Genomic DNA, 11,814 nt, shown 5'->3' with positions numbered 1-11,814 from the left:
ACAGGTATCCAAGCACATCTTTGCACTCACAAAAATTTTGCTTTCATTGATAGTTCAGCCATAATAACCAAAGCAAACATCAGTTACAAGTCACTGATCCATTCCAGTAATCATTCAGAAATACTTTTTCCAGAATCACCTTTCACACTACTCTGAGAAATGAAGTTGAAGAGTTGAACTTTCTCTACACATGCAAACGAGATACACACAGATAAATTTTGACTTAATAAGCCAATTATTTGTCAACAGCAATAATGTGTAATATTTCTGGCTATTACCTTTCAAATAAGGTTTGCATTTTTGACATTTTACAAAGATGTGCAAACAGAAGTCATTACTTGGTTATAAAAGATCTTCCCCCAGCATGTGCTTTGGAATGTCAACCCTCAGAATTTCAGGAATTTTCCATTATGAATGAAAAGTTTTACCATTTTAAAATACTAGAAATATTCTAAGTAACAGGAGCCAATGCAAAGACACAGGACATTTGCGCAAGCCATTAATTTTGTGATATATCATGGGAATGGGGGAACAAAGGACACAAGCAGGGAAGTTAGGACAAGTTAAGTAGCTTGATAAAAACAAATGAAAAACACAGAAGGATCATTAAAAGACAAGTTACTTAATATTTCTGTAATTGTGAGTGAAAGACTTCAGTATAAATTGTTTCACTGTTTGTTAACCCGTTCTTTCAGGAGTAACAATAACCGTACGAAACAATTTAAAAAGGCACCTTAAAAACTGAGCCCCCACCATTCCTCTAAAAGAATTCAGTCAGTGTCCAATAACCACTACATGCATCTCACACAATCTGCAAATTGTCCTTAAAGTGCACTGTGCAAGAGACTGGAATACAGCAGTGACCAGGACTCACTAAGAGGCCTGGAAATTGCTAATCCAGTGGTAAGAGTCTAAGGGTGAGGAAGCATATGGGAAGAGAGCTTCTTTAAAAAAGAAAAAAGATTCAAAGAAAAGGCTGAGATTTAGGCCAAATGGATTGAGCTATCTTTAGTAAATACTACAGACAATGCAATTTTTACTTTGTCAAACTTAACAGTAAAGAAAAAGACACACCTCCTTCTTCATCCTGTAGTACTCATCAATGGCATACTGGTATTTTGGTGTACTTATGCCCAAAACGGATGCAATCTTTTCCCCAAGGAAGTCACACACTAAAAATAAAACAGAGAGGCCTTTACCCGAATTCCTTAGATTTCGTTTTCAGAGTTTTAAGAGCAGTTCTACTTCAAAAGAGAGCAGCTGCTTAAAAAAATCATCATGTGTAGTCAGTCATAACTGCTCAATTTAGTGATATATTTACTGTTTACTGCTGTTCACACTGGGCAGCCAACCTAGCTAGGTAAAGAGATGGATTCTGTTACTTATGCATATTGTTTAGTAAGTTCAAGTCAGTTCCACTTTCATGTTGTTTTCAGTGGGATTGCACGCATGGTTGCATAAATGTCACAGAGGGCAGAGTTTGGTCAGCAGAATCTTTATAACCTGCAAAAATGTGCAAGAAGGAAAGAATCGAGCTTAACTTCCAGGGCCCACGGTAAAAGTATATTATCTTCAAATGAGGACATATAATATGGAAAATAGAAACAGAACCCCATAATGCCCATTTTTACATTCATTTTCAGAGTAGAACTGCACTTTAATGAACAAGTTGATAATTAAGTGTGTTTAAAATACAATACCTTTATATATTTTAATTCATTAGCACAGTTAATGTTACCAATAACAGTGGGTAACTAGTCAAAAATGCAGGAATGAATGGCAAAACTGGAGGCTACCCATAACATTAATAAAAGGAACCAAATAGTGTGAAAATTTGACTGCAAAGGAAGTACATTTAATTTTGTCATTCGGTACTTTTGCATTAACAGATTCCAAAGCAGAACAAAATAAGACTATGTAAAATAATGGCTAGATTACAAGTATTTGTACTGAGTGATGTTTGCAGCCAGCAAATAGAACAGAATGTATATAGAATATATAGTATATACACACAGACACGTATGTATGTAGAATGTTCTATAGAATATATGTATTGACATATGTAGATTCTGGGCTAACAGTGTTTTAACAACAGTGTGTGCTATACACAGCTGCACAGATCAATGGGATTTGATTTCAGTTCTCTCAGTTTAAGTCACCAGGGGCTAAGTGGGCATCCCTTCTAACAAAGGAGTGGAATAGATGGGCTCATGGCAATTCCTTGGCCAAAATGATTGCTGCAGTATAGGGCCTTGAGGGCAAGGAGGATGAAAAACCATGGAGAATGTACCGTATATACTCGTTCATAAGCAGATTTTTTTTTTTTTTTTTTTTTAAACGAAAAAAGGGACGCACCAGAGAAGGAGGTCGGCTTATGAACGGGTATAGAGAGGGAGAGGTGGGACACAGCCCCTCCCCAACAGAGAGGAGAGGCAGCACAGCCAGCAGAGCCAGAAGGGAAGAGGCGGGGCCAGTCTCTCTCTGCTTCTGGTCATGCTGCTCTTCCCCAGCCTCTGAAGCAAATGCAGCTCCGGGGCTGGCAGGCTGTGGCCACGCCGCCCGGCCCAGCCAGGTCAGAGACATCCTCCCCAGATAAGGTGGGAAGGGATGGGATGGGATGGGGAGAGTCTCGGGGTCCCGGGCTAGGCGTGGAGTCCCCTGACCCCCAGCTTCTCCCCCCCAAAAGCATTTCCCCACCAGTTGCTGTCCTGGCCCGTCAAGGTAAGCAGCTGGCGCGCCGGGACACTTTGTTTACCTCCGTGCCTGGGGATGCTCGAGGTAAACAAATCATCTCGGCCCGCCAGCGGCTTATCCTGATGGCCCGGGAGCCAAAGTTTGCTGACCCCTGAATTATAGGGTCGGCTTATGAATGGGTCATAAAAATTTTCCATTTTTACTTATCCATCTTGGGGAGGGGTCGGCTTATAAACGAACCGGCTTATGATCGAGCATATATGGTACCTCAAATCTGCAGGACCCCTCAGGAAAATAAGCTTACTGGATAATGTAAACTTGTTAGCTCTGTGGCTTAACACTCTCTGAGAAGAGCAAATGAGAAGCTAGGTATTAGATAATCCAACAAACAACATCTCAAAAATACTATGAATACAGATATTTAACACAATATTCAGAATCTCAAGATAACAAGAATTAAAACCTTATGCATACTGACTCTCTACAAAGTTCTTTTCAGGCCAAGTCACACAAGTGATTTATAGACATCACTGCTGTAGACGGTAAGTTCTATAGAAAACAGACTTACAGACCTAATGGCCTTTGATTGGAAAACATTTTATTTTACACATATCCTTCTACTGAAGTTCTTATATGTCTGGTGGCACACCAAAATATTTCCCTATTAAACCAAATCAGGACATATGCCACATCAATTAAATGCTCATGAACTGCAAGTGTCTAAAGCAGCTTTGATTCTAGCTTGGTTTTGTAAGTCAGCCAATTGGTGACCAAGTGCCACACGCAACTGACAGATCATGCACATTTCTTCCCAGGAAGACAGATTGATTACTTCTCACAACTCGCCTGAACAAATGTTTCCTTAGTAAGCCATAGATAAGGAAATGAGTGTTTAGCAAGAGGGAGATTTTGATTTTAGCAAGAGAAAGATTTATTCTTTCATTACATCTCTTTCTGTTGAATGGAATTTGATTTTCTCATAGTTGTAAAATGAAATAACTTGGCACCGAAAAGATGGAAAGTTACACAACCAAAATATAGATGTGTGGCAGACTTGAGGAATGTTCCAAATGGCCAATAAGTCTCCTACCAGTTGTTACACCTCATCTTGTAACAAGCTTTCAAAAAGCTAGTTAATATTCTTTGGAGTAGTTTACCTTAAAAAGTAAATGAACCAATACCTGATAAGGTTGACGTGGCAACTCTTAGCATATGAAACCACAAGTAGGGTCCCCAGGTAAGTGTAGTCTGTAATGATAAAATTAATAAGAGTAGCATTGTGACCATAAAATTGTGGCACATAATACATGAAGTATATAGTAACTTAAAAAGGGCACAGATCCAGAAGAGAAAGCTGCCACCTTGTCTTTCTGCCAACAGTTTGTCAACGCTCAGGTCAGTGCTTTGGTTTTAAGAAAGTTATACTAATTCTGGTTTTAGATCTTTAAAGCCTGATGTCACTGCACAGGTCATAAAACTAGCCATTTCTAGGTGTCCATGCACATGTATGTATATCTGTTAGTCTCTAAGGTGCCACAAGTACTCCTGTTCTTTTTATGTATGTCTTATTGCTTATACTTACTTCCCCCTCAAAAAAAATTCAACCCTCCACTCCATCAGAGAAAATGAATAGATGGGCCTTACACACTATGCTGAAGGTCTTGAGTTCTGACCAGCCAGGAAAACTGAATTCCAGAGTCCTCTCCACCAGTATTCCCTGCTTCTATTTCCATTTCATTCATATATAAGGATCATTAGAAGATCAGTTGCCAAGATAGTCCCTGGGAGAGAGGCAGTCTAGGTCAGGCAGGATTCAAATCTTATAGGGTTTTATAGATCCAAGTCAGCACCTTGAATTGCACCGAGAAGTATATAATCTAATGCAGTCTAAAAAATGCTTCAAGTAGCTTGTATTGCAAAGTCAGTTAGCTACTGGCTTCAGTTAGTACAAGATCCACCAAGTGGTCTTCAAGAGCACAGAACAGTATTAGCAGCAGTCTACTCTGGAAGTAACAGAAACATGAATGATTATGGAGAGATGCACATCAATGGAAATATTGCAACTCAGAAAAAATGGCTAAAGAACACACTGATGATGTCACTATCTAGAACCTCAGGAGCAATTGGGGATCCCATGGCATTTTGTCTAGGTTTCTAACCTGCTGAGAAAGGTTGGGCATCCCTCTAGGTCATACAATTTGTTGGGGAGGGGAATGGAGAAAAATCAAAAATAATTTCTAACCAGTTCTAATGACAAGGCTAGAGACCTTGACCATTGTGAAAAGACAAATTATATAATTAACTAGAAGACGAATATATGTTTCTCGTAAATAATAGAGCTTGCCTGAATAAAACTTTGAAAATCTCCTGCTCCTGAATTCAAATGAGGTTTGTTTTTTATAAGAAACTGTCAGTAGAGGGATCTTTCTGCTGGAAAGTACCAGTAAAATGGTACAAAGATAACTCAACCAATCACCACTCTTACTCTACAGCTAGTTTGCATGCAACAATTTCACTGGTCACACGAAAGAGACTACATAGATCAGAGGTGGGCAAACTGCAGCCCATGGGCCACATCCAACCTGCAGGAGCCTCCTACCCGACCCTTGAGCTCCCGGCTGGGGAGGCTAGCCCCCGGCCACTCCCACGCTATTCCCCCTCCCCCGCAGCTTCAGCTCGCCGTGCCACCAGCACTCTGGGCAGCAGGGCTGCGAGCTTCTGCCGGGCAGCGTGGCTGTGAGTCCTGGTGCTCTGAGCGGCATGATAAGGGAGCGGGGAGGTCGTATAAGGGGTAAGGGGTCCCCGGGGGGAGTCAGGGGACAGGGAGTAGTTGGATAGGCATGGGAGTCCTGGGGGACCTGTCAGGGAACAGGGAGCGGTTGGATAGGCGTGGGTGTCCCAGGGGGCCTGTCAGGGGGTAGGGATACCGGGAGGGGATGGTCAGGGGACAAGGAGCAGGGGGTGTTGGATGGGTCGGGAGTTCTGAGGGGAGCAGGCAGGGGCAGGCTGTTTGGGGAGGCACAGCCGTCCCTACCCAGCCTGCCATATAATTTCGGAACCCCAAAGTGACCCTCAGGCCAAAAAGTTTGTCCACCCCGACATAGATGATGGATTACTTAGCCCAACTGCCACACCCGTGCAATAGCAAGAGTTTTCAGATGCTATTTTACAACGATGGACTTATTTAAGCCATTACAAGTACCAGGGTGGATAAAAATCAGATTGTTTTTTATTTAAATCGGATTTTTTTTTTTTTTGAGGGAAAAAAACAAACTAAGATACAGTATAACTCAAAGATATCTCATCATGGAATAGAGATTATAAATTCTAATTCTATAGTATGAGACACTATATTCATGTAATGTTTAAGAAAAGTTTTGTAAATGAGTTCCAATAGTTCATGGATTAGGGACCCAATCTTATGAGGTTCCAGGGGCTTCTGTATAATTATTTAGGTTAATCTTTCTATCTACCCAATGGGACTCGGTGCTCAGTCTAGAAGATAACATCAGAGATGCTTAGTTTTGCAGTTCTCAAACTGTGGATTTGTGTCTTCAGAGATAACATGCTTGTTAACAGCAAAAAAAATTTTAAATAAATAAATAATATACAGAGGTGAGAAATAACAGACCTCAACCCTATTGCCCCTCTGCAAATTCGTGTAAAAGAGACCCAGTTTGGGAATATTTTAATGAAGTTCCTGTACCTGAGGGTGAGACAGGCATGCATGCAAAATGCAAACAGTGCAACAAAGAAATGCAAGGCCTGGTTGCCTAAAGGAAACAACATCATGAGAAGTGTTCCTTCTCAGGAGGAAGCTCCGTTGAAGATGATGAAAGGAAAATGTCTGAACATGCAGGATCTCAGGTTGGTAAACTTCTTTATTTAGGACTGCCTGTCTTCCTTCTGGACTATTCTTGAATTCTCACGTTTGAGCAAAAAACTATAGTTATTCTATGGTGCTATCATTTTAGATGTAGTTGTGATAAAAAATAAAAAGTTGAAATAGGCAGACCTTCCTTTTACAATTTCACCTTTAAAGTAGTACTGAGTGCCAGTGAATACAATGACTAATACTAAATGAGCAGTGTGTTAATAATTAAATAACTGCATTGACTTATTTTGTTTAGGAGAATCTATCCTCAACATTCAGGATTCTGAAGACTATCCACCTTCAAGATCACTATCATTAGTTTCAGAGTTATCTGCCAATAGTAGTGTTTCAGTCACATCATGTATGTCACATAGCCATAGTATATCACCTGTGGCAGAAAGAGAAAAAAAAAAAATCATCCAGAAACAATAGGTAAGTTTGTGATAAGAACCAGCAGATTACAAAAAGAGGTAATTGATGAAAAAATTGCCCAGTTTGTTTATGCAACAAACTCTCCTTTCCGTATGATTTCCACACTTCATTAACATGGTTCAGTCATTAAGACCAGGATACAGTCCACCCAACAGAGCAGATGTCGCAGGCAGATTGCTGGATAAAGTGCATGAAAGAGAAATTTAGCAGTGTGCAAAAGGTCTAGAGGGTAAAATTGTTAACCTGAGTCTTGATGGATTGAGCAATGTCCACAATGATCCTGTTGTATGTGTTTGTGTGACAAAAGAAGGGAATGTCTTCCTTACAGAAATAATTGATACATCAGGAAATGCACACACCGCAGAATATTTACAAGAAGTAGCAGTAAAAGCTATAACAAACTGAAAAAAAATTCAAATGTCTAGTACGCAGGTTGGTCACAGACAATGCTGCAAATTTATCCAAGATTGGAAGAAATTTAGAAGAGGGAGCGAAGACAGTCCCAAGCTAACAACATACAGTTGCAGTGCTCAATTGATGCACCTCCTAGCCAAAGACTTCAGTGTTCCAGAAATAAAGGCTAATGTTGTTGAAATTGCAAAATACTTCCATAACAATCACTTTGCAGCAGCAGCTGCTCTGAAAAAAGTGGGAGGAACCAAGCTAACTCTCCCACAAGACATGTGATGGAACTCAGGGGTGGACTGTTTTGAGCACTATATCAAGAACTGGCCTAATCTGATGATAGTTTGTGAACAAAACTGTGAAAAAATAGATGGCACTGTCACAGCCAAAGTTCTCAACATTGGTCTTAAGAGAAATGTTGAACACATGCTGAGTACCCTGAAGCCTATTTCTGTAGCCTTGAACAAAATGCAGGGAAATAGCTGTTTTATTGCAGATGCTGTTGAAATTTGGAAGGAACTGAGTGAGATCTTAAAAAGAGAAATATGCAATAACAGAGCTAAATTACAAGCATCAAAAAAACCAAATGGGACAAGTACAGTACTATCTCCAGCTCATTTTCTTGCAAATATTCTCAATACTCGGTACCAGGGTCAAATCTTAACTGCTGAAGAAGAGGTGTTGGCTATGACATGGATATCCAGCAATCATCCCTCCATAATGCCAACTATAAAACTTCAGAGCTAAGGGTGAACTATTCAAGAAATATGTTTACTGATGACGTTTTAAAGAAAGTCACACCAGTGAACTGGTGGAAGTCACTTAAGCACTTGGATTCAGAGACTGTTGAAGTGATAATCTCACTTTTAACAGCAGTAGCTTCTTCTGCCGGTGTAGGACATAGAATGTAAAAACAGCCATACTGGATCAGACCAAAGGTCCATCCAGCCCAATATCCTGTCTACCGACAGTGGCCAATGCCACGTGCCCCAGAGGGAGTGAACCTAACAAATAATGATCAAGTGATCTCTCTCTTGCCATCCATCACCACCCCCTGACAAACAGAGGCTAGGGACACCATTCCTTACCCATCCTGGCTAATAGCCATTAATGGACTTAACCTCCATGAATTTATCCAGTTCTCTTTTAAATCCTGTTATAGTCCTAGCCTTCACAACCTCCTCAGGCAAGGAGTTCCACAAGTTGACTGTGCACTGTGTGAAGAACTTCCTTTTATTTGTTTTAAACCTGCTGCCCATTAATTTCATTTGGTGGCCCCTAGTTGTTATATTATGGGAACAAGTAAATAACTTTTCCTTATTCACTTTCTCTACACCACTCATGATTTTACATACCCCCCCCCCTTTGTCTCCTCTTTTCCAAGCTGAAAAGTCCTAGCCTCTAATCTCTCCTCATATGGGACCCATTCCAAACCCCTAATAATTTTAGTTGCCCTTCTCTGAACCTTTTCTAATGCCAGTATATATTTTTTGAGATGAGGAGACCACATCTATATGCAGTATTCAAGTTGTGGGCGTACCATGGATTTATAGAAGGGCAATAAGATATTCTCTGTCTTATTCTCTATACCCTTTTTAATGATTCCTAACATCCTGATTGCTTTTTTGACTGCTGCTGCACTCTGTGAAAGAATATTTTCTTCCTTTGGACTAATTCATTCCAAATTGAGAAATTGTTTGAGACCTGAAAAAGCAGGAAAGCTTGTTTTTCATTTTCCAAATTATGAATGAACAAAGGAAAATGAAGGTGAAGACAACTGAGTTAGCTGCAGAAGCCTAAATTTTAAGTTTCTCATGTTGACTTGGCTGACATAGTTGATTTAATTTTTTTTTTAAATATTTCATTCAACTATTTTAGAAAAACAATTTTAACAAAAACAAACCTGATTTTAAAAAACTTGAATGTTTAACTAAATTCAAAAATTCATATGCTTGTTTTGTTATAATATTATATGTTTGTTTTTGAAGAAAAAAATCCAGAATACATAACGTTGTTGTTTTAGTTAAATAAAACAATTTATATGTCTGGTGATGTTCTCCTCCTAATACAGCATGGCAAGAAAATCCTCCAAATATTAATGATTAACCTGTTGAATTGGAGATATTTATGAAGTCATTGGAAGGTGAACTATCTGCTTCAATTACCTTTGGTAAATGAAATAACCAAATAATCGTTCATTTTCTGATATAGCTGTAAAACTAATCTGGAAAGTTCTCAAATAAATCACTTTAAAAATGTATAGTGTGTACCATCTAAAAATGAAACCTACATCTATCTCTGAGTTGTGAAGAATATGTATTTAGGTTATAACAACCAACAAGAATGCACTTTTACGTAGAAATCCATAATTAAATCTAGTCTTCCTGACTAGTGATTTAAATCAATTTGATTTAAAGCAAGTCACCCTGACAAGTACTGTTTAAAATGTATATAGCTATTAAAGGTTTTAGAACTAATTTCTATGGTTTTAAGACAAGCATTACAATTACATTTTGTGTATGTATGCAGATTACCAGATTTCAGTGCTTATCTGATAGAACGTTCCTCTGGCTTACACAAGACTAGCTTTCACACTACCTGCATCATTCTGTTGACTGCCTACTGAGAATCCAGACACGATGTATTTTTAGCAGGGGTTATATGAAGTGTTCTGCTATGGTGACAAGCATAAGCAAAAAGGCTGCTGTCGTAGCTGCACAAAAGCACCCTATGCTTGTTAATTAAGTACTCAGTTGGCAGTCGTTCTAATGGCAGTCACTTTTGTGCCTGTTTAGTCAAAGAAGTCAGGAAGAGTGCTAGAAAGGATGTTGCTATAAATGGGAGTAATGGTTGGCACCAGCACAACCCTACAGATAAACAACGTGATAAGGTGAAAAAGGCATTCACACAGAGCACAGGACAAACCATTTTAGAGCGATGCTGGTTAGCAGCAAGCAAGCGGTTAGAAGCATTACTTTAACATTTAAAAATACCAAAAGGAACTGAACTTCTCAAAGTAACAGGAATGTAATAAACCAAATGCAGAATTCTTTTAAACATACTATTGAAATAATGCAAATTCAGATACAATTTAATAGCACTTTTAATTCAATGATATGTACATAATCTTCTAGTTTCCACTATCTTGCCACAATGCAAAATTAAACAAAGTTAGTAAGTCAGGACCACCTCTATGGAAAGTTTTAAGAAGATTCTAGGAAAAACAGTTATTTATCACAGATATCCCTGCTTCAATTACAAATCGTGCCCTTAATACAACCAGCATAACTAGTCAATATGAAACATTGTGTCCCATAATCCAAAAGGTAAAGTGTTCCTTCAACTGTCTCAAAGGAGGGAGAAAGACAAAAGAGAAGTTATTCTGTGCTAATTCAACAGGAAAAGAAAAAGATGTGTTTCACTGTGAAATACTAGGAACAAGGAAACACACACAGGGAATAATCCTGCTTTCCTTTCTTCTTACTTGCTCAGTCAGTTTACATGGATAGGATTTTCCAAAGGTGCCAAAATTTCCCAAAAGCAATACAAATTAAGATGTAGAGATTAGCTAGTTTGCAAGTGGCTAATAGAGACCCTTCAGAGTTAGATGAACAGAATTACCACAGAATAGCTCAATATATATAACTCTTACTCTGTGAAGAGTCTTTAAATGTATTGAGTAAAACTGGAAAAAATGGCACTTAAAAATAAGCCTTATTAACAAGCATCCAGACAGTGCATTTCAATCCCCTATGCTCAAAGAAATCTCAATACTTTGATTGGGAGAATGGGGGTGGAAAAGTACTACGTTCTTCTAATGGAATTTATCAAATTTGCATTAGAAGATGGTATTAGTGCTTAACAGACAGAAATTAAATAAGATTTGCAACATTAAATACACACACATACCCTCTCTAACTAAATTCAGACAGAGAAGGAAGGTGCAATTAAAATTTACAAACATCTTAAGGAAGATTCAGCTAGAGCAGTATACAGTTCTATTCCTAAGGAAGTTGAATTGTAGTAAAGAAGCTCACTCACTAGAAGAAATATTAGCCCTAGTATCTAAAAGACTCAAAAGGACATTTAATAAGAACTCTACACATTGTGGACCCACCTATTATTTTAAAAAAGATAACCCCACACATTTAGATTATTTTGGAGAGAGAACATGGCAGCAAACTACCTGTCATGACAATAGGAACAACAAATCTAGTGTAACTACACACTGTAATGGACTAACGACTTTAAATTTCAAAAAAGCCTAACATCATTTAGCCAAAGCTAAGAAAGACTCAACACACATTGTTGCTAAGGATGGGGAGTGAATTGTATTTTTGTTGATACATTTCAAGAGAATTTCAGTGTTACTAGGTTTACAACGTAAAATGTTTTAGTTGAACAAAGTC

The 11,814-nt window shown here is 38.7% G+C and overlaps 1 protein-coding gene across 2 annotated transcripts in view; it reads right to left on the bottom strand.

The window, feature by feature from the left end:
- LOC128836010 (signal recognition particle 54 kDa protein) overlaps positions 1-11,814 on the bottom strand; it is a 73,627-nt gene that overhangs the window by 2,645 nt on the left and 59,168 nt on the right. The window contains exons 3-4 of one of the 2 annotated variants that reach the window (XM_054025998.1): positions 3,876-3,942; positions 1,075-1,172 (exon numbers count right to left, since the gene is read on the bottom strand). In XM_054025998.1, coding sequence (XP_053881973.1) covers positions 1,075-1,172; positions 3,876-3,942 — 165 coding nt within the window. The remainder of the gene's footprint in view (positions 1-1,074; positions 1,173-3,875; positions 3,943-11,814) is intronic. The other variant, XM_054025999.1, reaches the window with a different exon arrangement.

The sequence above is a fragment of the Malaclemys terrapin genome, chromosome 4, assembly GCF_027887155.1.
Source record: "Malaclemys terrapin pileata isolate rMalTer1 chromosome 4, rMalTer1.hap1, whole genome shotgun sequence".
Lineage (NCBI taxonomy): Eukaryota > Metazoa > Chordata > Testudines > Emydidae > Malaclemys > Malaclemys terrapin.
This window is presented reverse-complemented; position numbering and strand designations above follow the sequence as displayed.